Source organism: Emys orbicularis, chromosome 3 (genome assembly GCF_028017835.1).
Source record: "Emys orbicularis isolate rEmyOrb1 chromosome 3, rEmyOrb1.hap1, whole genome shotgun sequence".
In the NCBI taxonomy this organism is placed as follows: Eukaryota; Metazoa; Chordata; order Testudines; family Emydidae; genus Emys; species Emys orbicularis.
This window is the reverse complement of record NC_088685.1, coordinates 38103065-38127503: the sequence shown is the minus strand read 5'-3', so window position 1 is coordinate 38127503 and position 24439 is coordinate 38103065. Positions and strand designations below refer to the sequence as shown.

Genomic DNA, 24439 nt, shown 5'->3' with positions numbered 1-24439 from the left:
GACACTAGAAAGACCCAGGAACGCCAGCAGGAAAAAGAGAGGGAGATGAACCAGGACATAATGAGGCTTCTCAGACCGGAAACCCAAACACTGCAGACCCTGGTTGATCTACAGGTCCAAAAATCCCAGATACCCCAGCTTTTGCAGTCTTTAGAGAACATGGTAGCTCCCTACACTCCCAACATACCATGTAGCATCACAGGCATATCCTTAGCCTTAGCCCTCCTCGCTGGGGGACAGCAAGGAAAACCAAAGCTTCACATACACTCACCTGTGAGAACCACAATTGATGTTTGTGTAGCCACAACAGACTACATTTGTGCAATGAAATGGACAGAAACGTTTGCTGCTTTGATAGTTTTAAAGTTTTAGTTTCTGTTAATTTATGTTAGGAATCTGTATTCCATTGTCTGTCTCTTGCACATTCTTTTTCTGTACTGTTTTTGCCATTCAATACATTTCTACTTTTTGCAAATAAAATGTTATTTATTAGTTACAATACACATTGTAGAATGCATGGTGGTACTCGAGCACCCAGTACTTGTAAGTGTACGGCACCTCAGAGGTCAGAGGTAAACCTCATTCATATGTATAAGTGTATGATAAGCAAGCACCACATAATTCACAGCTTCAGTAAAACACACAGTCGTAGTTATAAATGTACAAGCAATAAACAATTCCTAGCAGCTCCCAAAGCTTCGGCCCAGAGAACAGTCCAGCACCAAACATTAATGTGTCTGACTGTTCAAGTGCTCTTTCGAAGCCTCCCTCAATGACATAGCTCCATGTTGAGCTCTTGGAATGGCTCACATCTGGCTGTTTAAACTCAGCAGCTAGTTGCTCCACCTCCAGCCTCCATCCTGGCTTTTCCCCCTTTGCCTCAGATATTACGCAGGGCACAACAAGCAGATATTTTTCTCACTGAGGTCCAATCTAGTGAGTAAACCCTGGCAGCATCCCTTCAATCTACCAAAAGCAGGTATAACTGTCATTCTGCACCTGCTGAGCAAGTAGTTGAATCTTTCCTTGGTGCCGTTGAGGTGGCCAGTGTGCCTTCATGAGGTGTCAAGATGGATTCATGAGCCTGGGCAGCAAGGAGTAGGTGGGTCCCCCCAGAATCACTATTGGCATTTCAATATCACCAATGGTGATCTGTCAGTTGGGAAAGAATGTCCCTGTCTGCAACTTTCTGAACATGCACTATTTCCTGTATATTGCTGAGAGTCACAGTCCTGCATAGCAGAAGATGATTAATGGACCTACACACTTAGAATCATAGAAGATTAGGGTTGGAAGAGACCTGGAGGTCATCTAGTCCAACCCCCTGTTCAAAGCAGGACCAACACAAACAAAATCATCCCAGCCAAGGCTTTGTCAAGCTGGGCTTTAAAAACCTCTACGGATGGAGATTCCACGCCCTTCTTAGGTAACCCATTCCAGTGCTTCACCACCCTCCTAGTGAAATAGCATTTCCTAATATCCAACCTAGACCTCCCACACGGCAACTTGAGACCATTGCTCCTTGTTCTGTCATCTGCCACCACTGAGAACAGCCGAGCTCCATCCTCTTTGGAACCCCCCTTCGGGTAGTTGAAGGTTGCTATCAAATCCCCCCTCACTCTTCTTTTCTTCAGACTAAGTAAGCCCAGTTCCCTCAGCCTCTCCTCATAAGTCATGTGCCCCAGCCCCCTGATCATTTCTGTTGCCCTCTCCTGGACTTTCTCCAATTTGTCCACATCCTTTCTGAAGTGGGGGCCCAAAACTGGATGCAATACTCCAGATGTGGCCTCACCAGTGCCGAATAGAGGGGAATAATCACTTCCCTTGATCTGCTGGCAATGCTCCTACTAACGCAGCCCAATATGCCGTTAGCCTTCTTGGCAACAAGGGCACACTGTTGACTCATATCCAGCTTCTCATCCACTGTAATGCCCAGGTCCTTTTCTGCAGAACGGGCGCTTAGCCAGTCAGTCTCCAGCCTGTAGCGGTGCATGGGATTCTTCCGTCCTAAGTGCAGGACTCTGCACTTGTCCTTGTTCAACCTCAGAGTTCTTTTGGCCCAATCCTCCAATTTGTTTAGGTCACTCTGGACCGTATCCCTACCCTCCAGCTTGTCTACCTCTTCCCCCAGCATAGTGTCATCTGTGAACTTGCTGATGGTGCAATCCATCCCATCATCCAGATCATTAATAAAGATGTTGAACAAAACCAGCCCCAGGACTCACCCCGGGATACTATGCTTGATACCAGCTGCCAACTAGACATCGAGCCGTTGATCACTACCTGTTGAGCCCGACAATCTAGCCAGCTTTCTATCCTCCTTATAGTCCATTCATCCAATCCATACTTTTTTAACTTACTAGCAAGAATACTGTGGGAGACCGTATCAAAAGCTTTGCTAAAGTCAAGAAATATCACGTCCACTGCTTTCCCCATATCCACAGAGCCAGTTATCTCATCATAGAAGGCAGTCAGGATGGTCAGGCATGACTTGCCCTTGGTGAATCCATGTTGACTGTTCCTGGTCACCTTCCTCTCCTCAAGTGCTTCAAAATGGTTTCCTTGAGGACCTGCTCCATGATTTTTCCAGGGACTGAGGTGAGGCTGACTGATCTATAGTTCCCTGGGTTCTCCTTCTTCCCTTTTTTAAAGATGGGCACTATATTTGCCTTTTTCCAATCATCCGGGACCTCCCCCGATCACAAGTTTTCACTTGCATGACAACGGCCCCCCACTGTAGATTCTGCCACTGACCAGTAGCAATCCAGAATTGCAAGCTTCCAGAATGCAATTGCCACTCACTTCTCAATCGCCAATGCAGCTCTCATTCTGGTGTCACTGTGCTGGAGGGCTGGGGCAAGCTCAGCACACAGATCCAGGAATGTGGCCTTTCATATCTGAAAGTTCTGCAGCCACTGCTCATCGTCCCAAACCTTCATTATGATGTGATCCCACCAGTCAGTGCTCTTTTTTCAGGCCCAGAAACAATGCTCCACCATCTATAATTGCTCTGTGAACACCAACAACCTTGAATTGTTTTTTGCCATGTCCCTTAGCAATCTGTCCTCAAAGGAATCATCACATCCTCCGCTGTTGCAGTACTTCCTGTGGGTCTGCAAATACTGGAGGATTGTGCATCCTGTATTTGCAACACTCATGACAGCAGTGCAGATTTCCGCAAGCCCCAAGGTTCTGTCAGAGATGGTGGACACTGAAAAGCGCTGCATGGATTTGTGGGATTTTTTTTAAAAAGGTACAAAAATATGGGATATGGCATTATGGGATGGAGAAAGCTGCATGCTGAAAACCTGACCCCGAGTGCCCAGAGATCCTTGGGTTAGTCATTTCTATCCCACAACACATTGCAAAAGTTTCCCAAAAGGCATTACACAGGACGGTGACATGTGGCACACTGGGATACCTGCCTGGGGTGCACTGCACTTTGCATCAACATAACCAGTCCTGGTGAGTAAACACAGCGAGAACACAAGCAGCCAAATATGCACGTGCACGAGTGATATACAAACTTTGGTGGCTGTACACCAAGGTAAGTTGCATCGACTAAAGACTGTAGTGTATACATGGCCTGACTAATAGAATTACACGTGGAATTAATTTGGCCCATCATGTAAACTACATAAAATATTGAGCCCAGATCCCCTACAATTACCTATGATTCATTTCCTTTGGACGTATCATGCCTTTTCTTAGCCCTAGATGTTACCTTACGTTCACTTACGAAAAAATAGCTTTTGAGCATGTTATTTAGACTCTGATCTGTCCATTCTGCTGTGCTTGCTGGTTACCTCATTTTTACACCAACAAATTCAGCCATTTCTGGAAGTGAAGCCTCTGCTAGGTAATTTCTGCTAAATAAATAAATAACTTTTCACCTCTGAAGAGCTTCTCATCCAGCTATCTCAAAGTACTTCAAGACACATACAGGCTAAGTCATTTATCCAAAGCAACACAGCGAGTCAGTGGCAAAGCTGGAAATAGAAACCAGATTTTCCAATACCCTGTCTGGTGCTGTATCCATAGGGCCACCAAAGCCAATCTAAGCGAGCTGAGCTATGAACCATAGTGGCAGCTCATTTGCTTTTTCCTCATAGTACAAACCATTACTTTTTCATATCAGCGCCTTCTTTTTGAGCGTAATTCATTTTTATCCTTTATACTAACTCTCTCCAACATACCACTTACTAAATTTATAGATCATTACTTTGTGCAATGCAATATGTAAACCTGTAGATTATCCTCAGTTTCTTCTTTTTGCTATTAGCTTAACAGCATACTATACCTATTTGCTGGTGTCCCAGTGTCGGAGGCAGTGAGCAATCAAGGATTTTTCAGTTATAGTTCAAAAACATGAATGCCACAAAAATGTCAATTAATATTTATATCGATCTTTCTATGAACATAGGAACTGCCATACTGGTTAAGACCTGAGGTCCACATAATCCAATATCCTGTCTCTGGCAGCAGCCAGCACCAGATACACCTTCCTCTGAAGCAAGGAAACCCCACAGTAGGCAAATAATCTGCCCCCCCCCCATGAAGGTCTCAACCCAATCTCGAATGAAGAATGGTTTAAACTTTGAAACATGTGGTTGCATCTCCCTTCCAATACCCCTTGTTGTTTTTAACTATTATTTATTATTTGTATTTCAATAGTGCCAACGAACCCTAGTGCTAGGTGCTGCAAACGTAACAAAGACTGTCCCAGCCCCACAGACTATACCGTTCGATATTCTTGTTATCCATGAGTGTACAATCCCTCTCTGAATCTTGCTAAATTCTTTGCCTCATTCATCGTTGTATTCAGAGGCTAGGACTTTTCAGCTTGGAAAAGAGGAGACTAAGGGGGGATATGATAGAGGTATATAAAATCATGAGTGGTGTGGAGAAAGTGAATAAGGAAAAGTTATTTACTTGTTCCCATAATATAACTAGGGGCCACCAAATGAAATTAATGGGCAGCAGGTTTAAAACAAATAAAAGGAAGTTCTTCTTCACACAGCGCACAGTCAACCTGTGGAACTCCTTGCCTGAGGAGGTTGTGAAGGCTAGGATTATAACAGGGTTTAAAAGAGAACTAGATAAATTCATGGAGGTTAAGTCCATTAATGGCTATTAGCCAGGATGGGTAAGGAATGGTGTCCCTAGCCTCTGTTTGTCAGAGGGTGGAGATGGATGGCAGGAGAGAGTTTGCTTGATCATTTACCTGTTAGGGTCACTCCCTCTGGGACACCTGGCATTGGTCACTGTCGGTAGACAGGATATTGGGCAGGATGGACCTTTGGTCTGATGCACTATGGCCATTCTTATGTTCTTAAGAGTCTAATTATACATTATGTGAAAAATTATTTCCTTATCAGTTTTGAATTAATCATCTAGGGGGGAGGGATAGCTCAGTGGTTTGAGCATTGGCCTGCTAAACCCAGGATTGTGAGTTCAATCCTTGAGGGGGCCACTTAGGAATCTGGGGCAAAATCAGTACATGGTCCTGCTAGTGAAGGCAGGGGGCTGGACTCGATGACCTTGCAAGGTCCCTTCCAGTTCTAGGAGATAGGATATCTCCATTATTATTAATCTCATTGAATGTTCTTGTGTTAACAGAGAGAACAGAAGTTCCTGATCTATCTTCTCTCAACCATTCATTATTTTGTATACGTTTATCATGTCCCCTTATTCATCTAATTTTAAGGTACTTCCATGGTTCTCATGAGTGAGTGCTTCACAATTATTAATGAATTTTACTCTCATGACACTCCTGTAATGTAAGGAAATAATATCCCCATTTTACAGATTGGGAATTGAGGCACAGGACAGATTAAGTGACTTGTCCAGGGTCAAAGAGGAAGTCTTGTGGCAGAGCCAGGAATTAAATCCAAGGAACTTTGATTTCTAGTCCAGTGTTGTATCCACTAGACCATTCTTCCTACCCTAACATAAGATCTTCCTGAGTCCAAAAACACAATCTGAAACAATTACTAATGTTTGTAAACTATCCAGTCTCCCATTCATTTAACTGTGGTGTTGATTCTAAAACCTAATGACAATAACATAAATTATTCTATTACTGATCATTTTATAAGATGGTATGGAGAGCGAAATGAAAGTGAAACACAAAGGAATTGGGAGTTGCTCCAGGAAGGAAAATACAGAGAGAAGAAAGGAAGAACATAAAGGCAGGAAGGAAGGGAGAAAAATAGAAAAAAGGATGACAAAAAAAGAAGGGCAGATGTAACAGTGGTCAGAGAAATAGGTTTTTCTGCTGAGTGATGCTAAGCTGGAAAACAAAGCACCTCACAAATTGTAACATTTACAGCAATAGTCTACCATGTTTACTGAAGTCGAGTAGTACCTCGTTCTGCAATATTCCCACTGTTTTCCATGGACCTATTGTACAGTAAGCTACTAGGCAACATCAGCAAAGGTGGCACAATCCACCCTTAAATTTTTAGTTACTACATAAAGGCCATACTCTATTTCTGAACCTTAAAAAACAGACCATCCCTGCCTCCCTGCCCCAGCCAATATCTACTTCCTCCAATTTGTTCTCTCACAGGAGAGCTTCTTTGGCTATAAGCCCCCTGACCATGTGGAGTTCCTCCATTACAAATATGATCTCTCCATCAACCCTTACATTTTTCCTAGCAGAACAACTCTACTTCTCCACCCTGATGAACTCCTATCTCCACAATCCCAGCCACCCATTTGCCATATTTGACTCCTCCTTTAAAAACCTCTACACCTTTCCTGCTTTCCCTTCTCAGGTCAGGATCTCACTAGTGTTTTCAGTGAGAAAGTTAATGAGATCTAATATGACTTACTCAGTGTCCTCTTCCCACTCACCCTTGTCCCCTTCCCTCTAACCTCTTCTCCTACTTCTCTAAGTAACTAAGCTAAGTTTCTTGACTGTTCCTTCTCCTGTAATGTCTACCTGCCCAAGTGACCGCATCCCATCTCCTTAGCTCACGTCTCAACCCTCACTTCCTCCCTTACCAGTCATCTCAGTCTCTCACTCTGCACAAGTTCGTTCTCCTCACAAGCATGCTCTAATAACTCCCACCCTTGAATCTATCTGCCTCTCCAGGGAGAGCCCCATCTCTCCAAATATGATTAATATACAGTCTACAACCACTGCCTTGAGTTCCTCTATTTCAAACTTTTTTTTTAAAACCCTCCAGTCTGACTTCTGCCCTCTTCACTGAAACTGTTCTTCTCGTCTCAAATGACAAATGCTAGCACTTTACACCATTTCCAATCCTCTTTGGACTCCCAGCAGTATGAGACCATTGACCACACTCTACTTCATTAAATTCTGTCCCCCACTGGCTTTTAAGTCAATAAGAGAATCAGGAGAGAGCACTGACTCCAACTGGTCCTTCACCATCTCCTTCTTTCAGCATCTCCCAAGACTCAGTCCTTGGCCCTCTGCCCTACCAGATCTCTGACTATCAACAACTGTATTTGCTCATAAATCAAAGACCTTAAATTCTTACTTTTTTCTGGCTATAAATTGCATTGTGTGTGTCAGAGCAGTGGGTCTTCCCTTTAGCAATCTCCTCACTTGGGGGTAAATAAAAGGGGCAGAGAAAGATGGCAAAGCAGCTTCTTTAGATAGTGTATCAATCAAAAACAAGAACAAGATTCACCTACACCTCCTCACTGAACAATCTCTGTGCACACAAATTTAAAAGGTTTATTTTATATTCCCAATGCCAGAGAAGAAGAATATACTGGAATTGCAACAAGCAGCATCACTAATGAATCCATGTATTTCTAAAGGTTCCATAATTCTGTGTATCCACAAGGTTTCCACTTTGCTCACCTAGCCCCAGAGTTAAGGTTACACATTTGTAGTTTCCTACAAATACAAAATTATATTAGCTACCCTCTAGTCCACAGGTATTTTCCCCCCATCCTCAGCATGCTTTAAAAGTCTCTTAAAATGGCTTTCCTATTTCCCTGGCTACATTGTGAAAATTAAGTAATGCAGAGAGAATATATGGGTTGTATTTCATCTAGGCCTGATGCTTTGTCAGCTTTTCATTGTTTTAATTTCCCCCAATTTCTCTGCTCTAGCATAATCTACAGCTTTTTAGGCATTTCACCTTAATCTAGTGAAAAATTTATCCTAGTCTAAAACATGATGCTCATGAACACAAACAGAATTTCTTTCAGGCGCCTAGTAATACCTGCTATATACTTCAAATGCTTTCCGTTGGTAGGGGTACTGAATGGCTATGCTTGGATGGCTAGTGGTTTCTTATATATTTGAAGACTAATTTATCTTCATTATTTGTCCTATTATTACATCATTTCTCTCACTCATTCATATCTTTATTTTGCAATTGCATTCTTGATCCTAACCTTGTCCCATCTTCAGTTTTCCTTGATATTTACAGAGTATATTTCCACTAAGCTGGTTTCCTTTTGCTAATTACTTTGTCTCCCTTTTTATTCATACTTAAAAATGTCATTCCTGCCCAGTTTTAATTTAGCAAAGATGACTGTTCACTTTTAACTGACCCGAGCTAGTCAGGATAGAATGGGCAATGGGAGTGCAAACTTCCCAGCATTGTTCTGCCAGTGCTCCTCATTTAACTAGAGTCTTCTTCCTATTTCACTAGTGGGCCACTCTCTGGAATATACTATAATCTGTTCCAGGCTGGAGATAGTATTTTTGTGATATGGACAAATATCCATGGGGGAATGAAACCAGACAACCAAATTCATTTGAGTTTTGACCTAACCAAGATTAATGTAGGTTTTCAGAGATGGACTGTTTGCCAATTAGCCTAGTGAGCTACAATTATTCCTTATTACCATTTTTATTACTAAATGGTACACAAAACCTATGAACAGAGCACCACTTTCTTTCAACTATCCTCTATTTCCCCCCCAACCCCGCCAAGACCATCTGATTTTTATTTTTTATTTTTTTGGAAGCATAGTCTGCAGTCTACTGAAATTTACCATTCTGTGTTTAGTGTCAAATTTAATTTCAAGCCTAATAAACTGTTAATTGATTTCTCAAATACTTAGCTACTTTCGTGTTTTCAATCATAGCCTCTGCTCTGCTTAAAATGAAGTCTAATATGGCTTCTTTCATGATAATTCACATACCTATATGAAGTGAGGGGGGGAAAAAAGCTTGATGCATCAGTATCTTTTGTGAATACATTCCAATATTGCTTACTAGTGCAGAAATTCATCCTGGGTAATTTAACTCTTCTCTTTACCGTTACTTGAGTCTTACTTCCCTCCCCCTCCTTGTACATTCATTCAGTCAGCTTTTAATCCATTTCTCTGTGTACTTGGCCTCCCCACAGCTTCAGGTATCCCCCTGCCTGCCCCAAGAATTAAAGGGTCATAATTTGTTAAATGCAACCTGTCTGAGCTGTCTACATTTTTTGTGTGTCATACACACACATGTAAAATCCCCTTGTCTACACCAGTTTATGATCTCATCCAAAGCCCACTGAAGTCAATTAAAAGACTCCCACCAACTTCAGTGGGCTTTGGATGAGACCATATGCTACCATGCTCTCAAACTTTTAATTTGTCTTGTCCTACATGAACTTGAAGAAAGAATTATTAGTATCCAAAAAGAGACAGCTAGCTACTAAAGAGGTCCCTATTGCCAACCTGCCCTAGTTCCTTAAATTTGGTTTTCAGATTCTAAAGTAATTCTATGACTATCCTTGGACATAACCTTCTACAATTACTGCAGTATTATAGGAAGTGCAGGTAGCAAAACCTGTAGTTAAGGATGGCTAACACTTCCCATTCTAAGACCCTGTTTTCAGTTGCTTATAACTTTGCAAAACTTTAACAGTTAGGGCTCAAGTTTTCCATGCCATGCATCTGCTTCAGACTGAATTTTTTTTGTTTTTGAAAGTTTCATCAAAAATGACACACCTGTTTCTCACAAAGAGGCTAGGGAAAACTTTTGCCCATAACAAAAAAAAAAAAAAAATCTTAAATTGTTTCACTTGAGAAGCTCTAGAGTCTCCTTGTTTTGGAGCAGGGACTTGAAATTTGGGAGGTGTGTCAGAGATGAGTCTTTTCTCCATGAAAATCCAATTAAATTAGGCCAAGTTATAAGCCTCTGAAGTCTCAGTACACATACGCTGAGAGATATTCAATTTTGGCAATCAAATTGAAGACTCAGTACTTAGCATGCTCCAGCCGAGACTACAGAGTCTGAGCAGGACTTTCCATGCAATTGCTCCTTCCCCGGTCCTGGGTGCCAGGAACAGGAACTGAGAACAAGACGTGTCCTCAACATGCCCACTGCTGGAGCTCAGGCAGTGAGAAGGAAAAAAGCAATCTGTCTGAAAGCAGAGGGGAGGAGCAGCAAGAACAGGCTTGAAGGGATCAGACACAAGCAGTCTGTAATTCTGCACAAGGGTACACTCCTCTCAAAAACAGGAATGGAACCCAGCCTCACCATTCCTCTGCCAACAGCAAATAGCCATGAAACCCACACACTGGCAAAACGTGTGCCTCGTGTAAGTCTAATGGCTGCCCCACATAGAGGATGATAACCAATTACCACCATCAATTACTCTGTTCAAACAGAAGAAACTCTGTACTGCAGATCTAAAGGTTCCAACCCTGCTGTTAAAACATGCAGATATCAATAGGGTTTCACATCATGGAACTTGTATTTTCACTTTTTTTAATTACATACAAAAACATTAAAAGAACACCAAGGTTGCAAAGTCAGGTGCTCAAAAGTTAGGAAGCAGCAGAACGACCAACATGACAAACAAGAATTAAGTTTGTCTGTGCAACCTTAATTTGGCTCCCTTGTGCACATACATTAGTCTTTAACTACATGACCACATATTATGTTTAACTTTCTACAGGACCACTGCCTAATTCAATGCCAGAATGGACAGTGCTCAAACGAAGTAGGATTGTATAGTGAATGAGATTGTCTGTAGGATCCCTACCTCATTTCTTGCAGAATTTGGAAAGTGTGTAGTAAATGAGGCACTGAATTGTAGGAAGAGAATGGAGGTTTTCATGGTTAAGCCAGTTGAATGGATTCTATCCCTGCCTCTAGCATGGAGTTTCTACAGAATACTAGTCAAGTCTCTTAAAATCAAACTTTTCACAGACAGCCACTAACTGTGTTTTCACTTTCTGGGTGCCCAATTTGAGACACCTGGAGTCTGATTAGCAGACATGCGGAGTACTCCTTCTAGTGCAACTGGAGTCAATGGGAGCTGTGCTCTGAACAAAGTGCTATACAATGCCAAGTACTCGGACAAATGAGTCCACAGCTTCTCAAACTGAGTGCCCAAAAACAGTGTGCACTTTTAATCTTGATGTGTATGTGCCTGTGTTTCCCATCTGTAATTCTCATCTCACAGGGATGTTGTGAAAATAAACTCAATCATTTTTGTGAAGCACTCAGAAGTTATAATGATGAACGCCATAGATAAGATTGTACTCAGAGCAATGCTTGCATTGTGTGTCGTAAACCAGGCCTGCAGCCACACATTGAACAAAGGATAAAATAAAATATTTAAGAGCTGTACATTCAGTGAGCACTGCACATTTTGTCGATTGAATGAGGCAATGATCTTGTAGAAAATATATGCGTCATGTCATTAAAGACTTATTATAATGCATCTGCACAAGGGGGAAGAATTAAGGTTCCACAAGCATCCTTATTTCTGGCATTTCTTAATAATTGCTTGACTTTGCAACCTTAGTGTTCTTTTAAAAAATAGGGGGGGTTGTACATAACATGTAGTTTGCTTTTAAGGAAAGGATAGAGGGTCATTACTATAATAGTAAAGCAAGGAATATTATAAATATTGTCTAACATATCTATAAGGTTCTTTTATTCACCATGCCCCTCTTTACCATTCTAGCTTGTAAGGATACACAGACCACTGATATGAATGATGAGTGATTTTTAAATGTATCTTGCAAAGCTGATTTCAACAGAAGTTGAAACATGAGAAGAGTTACTGTTTTTCTAAAAAGGTTTTGGTCGACTTAGATGTTAAAATCCCAAGAGGAAAAGTTGGATTTGTTTCATGATCAATTGTTTATAATGAGTTAATTCATGCTCTATTTCCCTCTATCGTGAGGATCCACGCAAACGCTCCATTTCAAAAATCTAAAGGCTAAGTAATTTTTAGAGGCCCTAGGTTGTGTGAAATTCTCTATGTTGCAAGAAGTCTTACCCTAGGAGTATGGGAAGGGAAAAGTTACTTACCTTATAATTATACTTTTCTGAAGACACGATCTTGCAGGAATCTCACTCCTAACAGAGATGGGTTGAACCCCAAACTCTAAAGATTTTCTTTATTTCTAAGGGCAGCAGAAGCTAAAAGCACTATGAGAACATGAACTCTCTCTGTTACTGGTGGTCACCTACCAGTACCATCATTGTTGGAACATCAAGTTAGTTTCCTATTAGTGGGAAAAGAAAGGCTCCCCAAACAAAACAAAGCCAATTCCAAAAATAGAATAGGAGGGGAGAAAGTCAGTACCTTAAAATAGCAATAATAAAGATAAACACCACCTCAAAAAGGCTCTCCTCCAGATTCGGAGGGAGATAGGTAGGTAAGTGAAATTTCTGCAAGATGATAATATCTTCAAAGAAGCAGAAGTAGATGTAAATGTTTCCTTTTCTAAAGACACCATCTGTGCAAGATTTCTATGCCCGGGTCATGTCCAGACTAGGAAATCAGATTGTGTTTTAAACTGTGTTATCTAGCACATTTTAAAATAGGTCCTTGTACCTAGAATAGATACAGCAAGTTGTGTTTAAAAACATTAGCTTGTTGTAGTTAATCTTGGGCACCACCTTAGGGACAACCAGCTAACACAGTTTAAAACAATCTATTTTCCTAGTGTAGACATGGCCTTGGAGAGCAGCAAGGCCCAAGCTATCATCTGCCGACTCTTACATCCTTTCTGCTTATAGAACCATTCAATACATGGAATCAAGGATCAATAGATACTGCTGGAGACCAGCGCCCTGCTGGCGCTTCTGAGCCAGCAGCAGCGTGAGAGCTGAAAGCTCAGCAAAATGAAAAGAAATTAAATGAGAACAGAACGTAATGCAAGGTGAATAGGAGATTAGTCAAAGCAGAGTGGAGCTGAAATGGGATTGAGAGCTAGAATGGGAGATAAAGAGGTAGACCACCAATGGTAAAGAAGGATAGGACCAGAAGATTTCAAGGGCAGTGGTTAATATCAAGGGTGGCAAGTGACCAGAAGGAGAGGGTGGCTCACACTCCAACCCACTACCATCTTTAGGAACAGAAACACATTATTGATGGGGGTGGAAGTGGGGGTGGTATCTGCCTGTCTCACTTTAGGGAGCTTATATCCAGGAGTGAGAAATATGCACAGATGGTTCTCTTTAGAGAAGACAAAAAACTAGCTTCTTGCAGATCAATGAGATTGGGAATTAATGCTGTAAAAAAAGAATGGACGTTGTAGAAGTGTAGTCTCTGTAAAAATCTGATGTATATCCTTACCCAAAGCATTAAAATATACACAAGACGACCTTGGGTCATGACTAATTCTTTGATGAGCATCACTGGTCTTTGGATTCAGTGATTTATGGCTCTAAAAGAGAAGGAATTTCCTGCGTGAAAGTATCACTTTACTGCCATTGATCCTGAAATGACCTCCAGATACTGGGATGGAATATTATTTCCAAGTTTACAAGAAAATAGTGGCCCTGAACAGTTTCCATTACAATCTGTCTTTAAATAAGGGGAAAAAGGTATGGCCAACTAAGTAGTAATGAAAACCTTATAAATCTAGATAAATCTAATAAAAAGCAGGCAAGAGAAATACATGGAAAAAATAAATTTATACAAAACCAGCAGGTCCAGATGCATACATTCCAGGGTGTTTAGAATTAGCTACTTAAGCCATCTACAATTGTTTCTGGAGAGCGAAGAAAAACTGTGAGAGATACCAGCAGTCTGGAATAAATAACCATACACAAATGTGGAATGCATTGGCAAAGAAATAAGGAATATGAATTCCTGATAAATGCAAAGTTGAGCACCTAAAAATATCAGCAAGTTTAAGGAAGGATGCGGTGGGGAAGGAATATTTCCTTTAAAGCATAACAAAAACAACACAAGATAAACTTTCATTTTTAAAATCAAGTTGCATAAGTAGTTGGAGAAGGAAACACAACGAATGTATAATATTTAGATTTTACTTAAATAAGTATTTAATACAGTTCTTAGCAAAATCTTAATGGAAGGGTTAATAGAAACTGAGCTGGAAAAGAGCACTGTCACATGGACTGAAAACCAATTGAAGAACCATAAACAAAAAGGCAATGATAAATGACCATGTACTGAGTTTGGGGAAGGTATCCAGTGGTATTCCACATGGATGGTTGTTAAATCTAGGTTTAATATCTTTATTAATTTATAGGACAAAGGGGGTAAAAACAACATGGAATCATAGAAGATTAGGGTTGGAGGAGACCTCAGAAGGTCATCTAGTCCAACCCCCTGCTCAAAGCAGGACCAACACATCCCAGCCAGATTCCACCACCTCCTTAGGTAACCCATTCCAGTGCTTCGCCACCCTCCTAGTGAAACAGTGTTTCCTAATATCCAACCTAGACCTCCCACACTGCAACTTGAGACCATTGCTCCTTGTTCTGTCATCTGCCACCACTGAGAACAGCCGAGCTCCATCCTCTTTGGAACCCCACCCTGCAGGTAGTTGAAGGCTGCTATCAAATCCACCCTCACACTTCTCTTCTGCAGACTAAACAAGCCCAGTTCCCTCAGCCTCTCCTCATAAATCATGTGCCCCTGCCCCCCGATCATTTTTGTTGCCTCCGCTGGACTCTCTCCAATTTGTCCACATCCTTTCTGTAGTGGGGGGCCCAAAACTGGATGCAATACTCCAGATGTAGCCTCACCAGTGCCGAATAGAGGGAAATAATCACTTCCCTCGATCTGCTGGCAATGCTCCTACTAATGCAGCCCAATATGCTGTTAGCCTGCTTGGCAACAAGGGCACACTGCTGACTCATATCCAATTCCTCATCCACTGTAATCCACAGGTCCTTTTCTGCAGAACTGCTACTTAGCCAGTCGGTCCCTAGCCTGTAGCAGTGCATGGGATTCTTCTGTCCTAAGTGCAGGACTCTGCACTTCTCCTTGTTCAACCTCATCAGATTTCTTTTGGCCCAATCCTCCAATTTGTTTAGGTCACTCTGGACCGTATCCCTACCCTCCAGCTTGTCTACCTCTTCCCCCAGCATAGTGTCATCTGTGAACTTGCTGAGGGTGCAATCCATCCCATCATCCAGATCATTAATAAAGATGTTGAACAAAACCAGCCCCAGGACTCACCCCGGGATACTATGCTTGATGCCAGCTGCCAACTAGACATCGAGCCGTTGATCACTACCTGTTGAGCCCGACAATCTAGCCAGCTTTCTATCCTCCTTATAGTCCATTCATCCAATCCATACTTTTTTAACTTACTAGCAAGAATACTGTGGGAGACTGTATCAAAAGCTTTGCTAAAGTCAAGAAATATCACGTCCACTGCTTTCCCCATATCCACAGAGCCAGTTATCTCATCATAGAAGGCAATCAGATTGGTCAGGAATGATTTGCCCTTGGTAAATCCATGTTGACTGTTCCTGATCACCTTCCTCTCCTCCAAGTGCTTCAAAATGGTTTCCTTGAGGACCTGCTCCATGATTTTGCCAGGGACTAAGGTGAGGCTGACTGGTCTGTAGTTCCCTGGGTTCTCCTTCTTCCCTTTTTTAAAGATGGGCACTATATTTGCCTTTTTCCAATCATCTGGGACCTCCCCCGATCACCACGAGTTTTCAAATATAATGGCCAATGGCTCTGCAATCACATCAGCCAATTCCCTCATCACCCTCGGATGCATTAGATCTGGACCCATGGACTTCTGCATGTCCAGCTTTTCTAAATAGTCCTTAACCTGTTCTTTCACCACTGAGGGCTTCTCACCTCCTCCCCATACTGTGTCACCCAGGACAGCAGTGTGGGAGCTGACCTTGTCTGTGAAGATCGAGGCAAAAAAAGCATTGAGTACTTCAGCTTTTTCCAGATCATCTGTCACTAGGTTGCCTCCCCCATTCATTAAGGGTCCCACACTTTCCCTGACCCTTTTCTTGTTGCTAACATACCTGTAGAAACCCTTCTTGTTACCCTTCACATCCCTTGCAACTCCAGTTGTGTTTTGGCCTTCCTGATTACACCCCTGCATGCTCTAGCAATATTTTTATACTCCACTCTAGTCATCTGTCCAAGTTTCCACTTCTTGTAAGCTTCCTTTTTGTGTTTAAGCTCACAAAAGATTTCACTGTTAAGCCAAGCTCGTTGCCTGCCATATTTGCTATTCTTTCTGCATATCGGGATGGTTTGTTCCTGTGCCCTCAATAAGGCTTCTTTAAAATACAGCCAGCTCTCTTGGACTCTTTTCCCCCTCATATTAGCCTCCCGGGGCTCCTGCCCATCAGTTCCCTAAAGGAGTCAAAGTCTGCTTTTCTGAAGTCCAGGGTCCGTATTTTGTTACTCTCCTTTCTTCCTTTTGTGAGGACTAGGTGGCTCTGGGAAGAAGTATTAAGGAGTTTGAGGTGCAAGTCGTGTCCTCATCCATCCTCCCTGTTAAAGGAAAAGGCCCAGATAGGGACCGTCAAATTGTGGAGGTAAATGCGTGGTTACGCAGGTGGTGTCAGAGAGAGGGCTTTGGATTCCTCAACCATGGAATGTTGTTCTGGGAAGAAGGATTGCTAGGAAGAGATGGGATCCATCTAACAAAGAGAGGGAAGAGTATCTTCACAGTCAGGCTTGCTAACCTAGTGAGGAGGGCTTTAAACTAGGTTCGCCAGGGGACGGTGACCTAAGCCCTGAGGGAAGTGGGGAAGTGGGACACCGGGAGGAAACACAAGGAGGAGGGTGCAATGGGGGGGGGGGAGGGATCCTCCTGATTCATACTGAGAAAGCAGGGCAATCGGCTACTTATCTTAGGTGCATGTACACAAACACAGGAAGCCTGGGAAACAAGCAGGAAGAATTGGAAGTCCTGGCACAGTCAAAGAACTATGATGTGATTGGAATAACAGAGACTTGGTGGGGTAGCTGACATGACTGGAGCACTGCCATGGATGGGTATAAACTGTTCAGGGGAGGAAAGGTGGAAGAGTAGCACTGTACGTAAGAGACTGGTATGATTGCTCAGAGGTCCAGTATGAAACTGGAGAAAAGCCTGTTGAGAGTCTTTGGGTTAAGTTTAGAAGCGAGAGCAACAAGGGTGATGTCATAGTGGGCATGTGCTGTAGACCACCAGACCAGGAGGATGAGGTAAGATGAGGCTTTCTTTGGACAATTACCTGAAGTTTCCAGAACACAGGCCCTGGTTCTAATGGGGGACTTCAATCACCCTGATGTTTCTTGGAAAATATAAAACATAGCTTCAACAGGAGTGAAATACTTGAAAAAGCACAAACTGAAGACAAAAGCTGAATATAACCATGGGATGATAGAAGATATGCATGGCAGCAAAAGAAATTCAATAGAAGTTAGAGCAACAAACACAAAGGCATTATTACTTTATGGAAGAGAGAGTCCCTTTCTATATAGTACGTATAATGTTGCATAGCATCCTGGACACACAACTAACTGAAAGATGGGCACGGTTTGTAAAAATATAGGGAAGAGCAAGAGAAATGATTACTTAAGCATTTGAGGAAAGAAAAGTTTGAGGAACAATTCAAGTTATATTTTATATATATATCTTGGCTAAACAATAATTGTGTGCATACATACAAATTCTGGGGGGAAGTGGAGGCGAGAAACAGGACAATAGCTATGATGTTCCACCTTTGTCTGCCGTTTAAAAAAAACCAGCCATCACATTACTATGAAGAGAAGTTATTGGAAGTAAGATGGTGTGGTTAGCACCTCTTCTTTCACTGCTAAGTGAAGTTGATTTTTCATGTTTTTAAAATATTCTTGGTGGGTCTAGGAATACATTAAGTACTGTGTTTTGTATTTCTGTGTCCCCATCATCATTCCGTCCACACATTTGTATCCTTTGGTCATGTTCAGTTTGTTCTGCAAGGTGTTCTAATAAGGATTTTTTACTTTCCTACAAATATTTGCAACTATAGCCCAAAATTGGGTTCAAACAGTATGGTGGTGAGCGTAGTGAAAAGTGCAGTGTAAGTCGCTAAACAGAATAGATCCTCTTAAGAATCAAATAATATTGCTGTACTATGTAAATACTGCTGAATGCTAGCCCAACCAGCCAGGCACTGCTTACTATATAGTAAGTCATGACTTGTGCAAGTTGTCAGCACAATGGTGGTATTTGTGCTTTTTTATTCCTTTTTAAATATTTCCTGCAATTTGACAGAAAGAGAAACAAATAGGAGGCAAAAATAAAAATACATCCTAAATATAAAAAAAATTTGGAATCATAAAAATCCCCACTATCATCTCCCAGTATAGTTCTGAAAACACCAAAAATCTTCTGACTTTTTAAGGGTTCACACATTCTGACAACTCAGGAGCAGATGACAAGCCTGGACATGTGCTGAATTATTAACAAAAAAACTCATCCTCCCCTCCTTTCATCAAAACAAATTCTCTCACACATGAATACAGGCCCTTCACCAGAGGGTAATGCAATGGTAGTTGCTACCTCTTTAAAATACTTCGGTCTTGCCACTATCTAGGGATGTAAATAACGTTTAAAAAAATAACTATCAAACTATCAAAATTGTATTGGTTAAACGTTTAACCATTAATGAGTTCACAACATAGGCGTAGGAACTAGGGATGCGGGGGTTGCTGCAGCACCCCCATGTTTTACCCAGGGTCCCGGCTGGCAGCCCCGCACCCGCCAGCCGGCCCCCCTGGGGTCCCAGGGCTCCACTCCCAGTCCGCCCCCAACTGTGGCCCTAGCCTTGGCCCCCTTACCATTTACTGAATGCATTACCGGTAAGACTGATGCTTTATCGGTTAACCAGTTAATGTTTTACATCCCTAACACTATCAGCTTTCTCCTCCCAAGATTCAGGTTCAACCAGCTATCTCATCCAGATGCTGATCTCAATCAGACATTGCAAACAGAACCACCATGAAGCTATTCTAAAGTGACAAACCTGTACTGCTGATATTCGATACCATTGCACTTAGCAACTGCCCATCCATCCCCAATGGAGTCACATAGATGTTTAAAGAACAGAAGAGACAATCATGTTTTGTGGGCCTCCCTCAAGTCTGGTGAGTGCTCTGAAGTAAAGGAGCACTTTCCCAATACCACACTTTGTGAGCATCCTAAAAGGAAGGACCAGAGCTATTTCAGAGACTTCCCATCCACACCTGCTAGGTCTCCAAGACAGGACAGTAGTTTGCCATTATCAGCACAGCTCACAGATCCAGGGGGATGAGTATGGACATCCTCTCTCTGTCCATGGGCAGGGAAAGTGCCATCAGTATGAAGAACACTTTCTCTGTCCCATGATCTTGCCTGAACCTCATTTGGCAAAGATCCATAATACTGGTGTGGATAGGCACATTTAAAGGTAGTTCTTTGCCAGCTTCCCAGTTATCTTGTTCAAAAATGGGAGGCTAAATAACATATGGTACTTTATAATCTTTGGACTAACCAAACCTTATATATTTAAAAAATACCCAGACAATAGCTGTAAGATGGTAAAAGTAGCACTGACACCCTCCATCAGTCCTGGTTGCTGTTTTCACCAACAATATGCACCGGTCTCAATCACAGGTAGTGAAAGATTTCTATCAGCACTTTTACAGTGTCTTGCTCCAGGAATGTGCCAGATGCCACAGGGCAGTTAAGAGGTTGTGTTTTCCATCTTACATTTTGTATATGGCTCCTGATTCCAAACATGGCTTTGTGCCTCTTGTGGAGGTGGTTTCCCAGCCAGATGAATGATTCAAAAGAGAAAATCTTACTACTGTAATTGCAGCTCTGGGAGCAGCTGCTATGTATTCTGGGAAGGAAAAGGCAGGAGTAGATGCTAGAGAGAGGCTCTGACTTTTTAAAAGCCTGCCAGAGCTGCTGATGAGCATCATCATCTCCTTACTCTTGAGGAAATATACGAGACTCTCTGTAGGAGGGCACTCCTCTATGAACTCATTACATTAGTTCATAGCCTCCATAACACAGGAGGCATGACCAAAAACATCACAACACTATACAATACTGGAAGTCTGCTTTTTCTTCTGTTAATACTATGATACATGTGACCCACTTCTTCCATTTTAGATCTTGATCTCTGAATGGTGTAACTTTCTGTACTGAGTGTCTGTTTCTCTTAGCCAGTTCTTACCATACTTTGAACTAAAATTAAGCAGACATCCTGTGCATTACAAACCATTTTGTAGTACCATGGCTATCCGTGCTGTGTCTCAAAAAAATATAATATAAGGGAAGCATCTCAGAATAATGACGTCCATTAAATAGAACCAAAATGTTAGTGCCCTCTGTTGATTAGATGCCATTACTATAACATAACATCTAAATAACTTAATAAAGTTAACTTAATAAAATTTAGATGTGTAACATCTAAATAACTTAATAAGTGCAAAAGATGGATGGATTGTACTGAAAATTGGAGGGAAAGGTATGAAAGAGCCTGCAAAAAACGTTTTCACCATAAGCCAGGAAGGTAAGGAGAAAAATAGGGAAACAGCTATGCTCATAAAAAAAAAAATAGTTTAGGGAAACAGAATACTCAAGAGAATCTGGTAGCAACACAGGACAGACTAACTGAAGTTAGAGAGTTTAGGAAGAAAAGTAGTCAGTCTCAAAAGTGACACATCAGATTGAGTGAAAAACACTGAAACAGAGGCAAGATTACTCTAATATGCATGTCCACAATATGTTTTGCAAAAAATTAATGCATTAAGCCTCACAACAGCCATGTGATATAGGTAGGGAATATTATTCAAGTAGTAAAAAAAAGGGGTACACAATCTGTATTATACTCAACCTCCATCTAAAAAAATGGAGGTTCGAATTTCCGGATAGCCTGAAAAAAAAAATGTAACTATGTCTATCCATTTAAATATATAGAAAGAAATAATTAAGATTCACAAATACTTTGATGCATATATACTGTGCCTTTTTCTGGTTTATGAAACAATAGGAAGCCACAGTTCAGTCTTGACTTTGGTAGCTAAATATACCTCAAAAAAGTAACAAACAAATAAAAGTTATTCCCACTGAGGTTATTCCCATCCAAGGCTTTTTCATATAATAAGTTTGCTCTTGTATTTAAGGAGACTTGTATAGAGGAGTTCGTAAGTGCTTTACCCATTAGCTTTCTCTCAAAGAGCTTTGAAGTGGAAGTGAAAATGTAATTATCCCTCTTTTCTTCTTCCCTAGATTTTGCCCATCATTTTGGTAACTTCAAAGATAGCTACTAAAAATGGGCACAAGTCACATTTCCTTACACTCTTTTCCTGTGTCCTGCATTAGCACAGCACATCTTTCTCTCACACGCATCATCTTCATTTTGAAGCGTTATTGCCATCTTGCTGAAGTACAAGTGCTGGCAATAGACTTTCTCAGTCCCAGTTTGAAGAGGGGCAGCAGATAACCCAGACTGACCAAAATGGACAGTCTTATTTGAAGGGGGGGGTGGGGTGCATGCGTGCTTTTTTTTTTTTTTTAGAAGGAAAAGACAGTGACCTTGTATTAATTAGCTAGTCTCATCCAAATTTTTTATCAATTTCCAGTGAAATTTAGCACAACATATTTTCAAGTATCAAAAATTACAGACAGCACTTATGTAATTGTCCATTACATAGAAGACATCTCCCTATGCGCTATAAGTTAAAAACAAAACAAAGATGTCCAAAATAAGACGGCAACTTCTGCTATGGATGACAAACTAATTTACAAGTAGTTCAAACAGAAGAGATCCAGAAAGAAGGGGGAAAAAAAGATTAGAATACCATCTCAGTTTTCCATGTGGAAGTAATGTGATTTAGCAAACACTAAGTAGAGGAGCACAGCTGATGAAATGGTCTATGGGGGTAAGGAGGTTCATAGAAATAGGGAGACACAATATAGTGCAGTGACTTGAAAGCTAAAATTAATATTGTGGTTGAAAATGGGAGCCTATCTAAATTTTCCAGGAGTCTTATGCTGCCAGTTGAGAGATGGCTTCAATATGAATAACTAAGGCTATCCCAAAACAACACCTCATATGTCTGGTGGCTAGACAAGAGGAAAGTTAGAGGCTCTTCTATGCCAAAGTAATAGCTCTAAAAGGGTTCTGATTGTTTCATTTGCTTGCATTACTACTTAAAGTAAGTTGCCTGCTACATTCAATATTCCTTGTTATAAGAATACCATACTGTGTGCTTTCTACGCCATACATTGTTATTTAGAAACATCAATAATAATTTCTGAATCAGAACTTGTTTTCTCTTAAATGCGTGTGGCCGATTATTCTAAACGAAGATGCATGAAGCCCAAATAATACAACTTAATATACATAAATTTGTTGAAGTAAACAAACATGAGCTAGAATACACAGGCTAGAGCAGAAAAAATAAACATGTGAACTAGACATGGGTCCAAACTGCAGAGATAAAAAAATGGATATAGATTGAAACAGAATATCACAAAAAAATTGAGGTGTTTAGATTCAGCCCCATCATTTCTAGTATAAGACTATTAAATAAGCTACCTATCAAACAAATGCAATTCTTAAACTATTACACATATTCCTATTACAAACAATGCAACATGATACAGGCTTTAATAGTGATTTTAGAAAGATTTTCATTAAAGTGTAATATTTTCTAGAAAAAATAAAGTCCGAAGAGAGCTATAGACATAGTTTAAAACTATTAATGTTTACATTCAAAGAAATATATAAATTTTATATGTAAAAACTGAAAAAAAATGAATGGGACATCATCTACCTACCTACTCCACTTGCTGGACAAATGTAAATAAAAACAAGTATCTAATTTGTTCTTTAACACACTTCACACTGTGCATAGTTCAAAGCTCTTTAAAATTAGTACTCACCAGCTCAAGAAAACTAAAGAAAAACAGCATTAAGAAACTAGAGGGGTTTTTGTGTTTGTTTGCAAAAAATAGTATACATGCACATGACCAGGTGATTTTATCAAGGAGCTACTGAGAAACTAGCTTGAAGTCATTTAAATAGGTAAGGAATTTTAGGACAGATTCCAGCTCTTTCAACCTTCCCCATGGATCACTGGCAAGGTGAGGAAGTTATGCCCAATAAGTCACGCCAATACCATTTTGTCTCTGTCTTTCAGTCCAATTCCCCGCTTAGAAAACTAAAAAGGTTTGTTACTGTACCCATCCACTATGAATTAGTCTTAGTTTTGTTAAGCATAAGAAAATGTTATTTATGACCGTTTTTATTAATGGGTTAGAATACCAGCAGTAAGTGAGCAAAGTCTTAATTTCACAGACACAGCTACAAGGTTGAAGTATGAGAAGTAGCTGAGGCTCTGGATCTGTCTCGAGATTCAGGAAAATAAATGTTAATTTATATTCCATTCACATTCAGACGGTTATCTTCAAAAAACTATGGCCTAGAATTTATTTTAACGAAACTGAATATTTATTCAAACAAATATCATAGGTCCCTTTGCTTGCCAGAGATAAACTTCCCACTAACCAGTGGGAAAAGAGTGATTTTTTTCAAGCCTCAAAATATGTAGTCTCCACATATTCTGGCCCAGGAAGTATACAGAGCATCTTCAGACAATAGCTGTGCATGCAAGTTTAGGCTGGCCAAGGAGTCTTAAGCTGTTGCTGGTGAGATATTTTAGGTAAAAGCTATACAATCCTCTATGTGTGTATGAGTATTATATATGTAATTTGTAACTACTATATTAAAATGTTTCTGCACTTTCTAGAAGAGATTAGTGATGGCAATATACTATTTTGAAACCATCTTTTACGTTACCAGTTTGAAAAACCAGTAAACATGAACTCTAAAAGTACCAAAGCCTATAAAAATATAAATAGAAGGCAACTCTAGTTCAGTAAATTTAATCAGGGAAACAACTTACATTTATTTTTTAATCTTGCTTCAAGAATGTATATTTAAGAAAGTGTTTTGGAAAAGTGCATATAATAGAAGAGATCCCATTTTAAGCTACTTGTATTGCCAGATGTGCAGCCATTGTACATCCCATAAATATTAAAACACACAAGTTCAGATAAGTTGTTAAAATGCACTTACTTTTATTGTAGCAGGTTGCTAGCACACCTTTATCTGCAGGACTGGCACTAATGTGCCAAATTTCACCCGCTTGATGGATGAGAACATTTTTGTTTATAATGTTATTTTCATCATCAAAATCTATTATGTGAATCTACAAATACAATAAAAAGA

General features: G+C 40.7%; 1 protein-coding gene across 1 annotated transcript in view; it reads right to left on the bottom strand.

Moving 5' to 3' along the window:
- Positions 1-24439, bottom strand: part of EIPR1 (EARP complex and GARP complex interacting protein 1) — a 159139-nt gene that overhangs the window by 113767 nt on the left and 20933 nt on the right. Inside the window, exon 3 of the mRNA XM_065402278.1 lies at positions 24287-24419. Coding sequence (XP_065258350.1) covers positions 24287-24419 — 133 coding nt within the window. The remainder of the gene's footprint in view (positions 1-24286; positions 24420-24439) is intronic.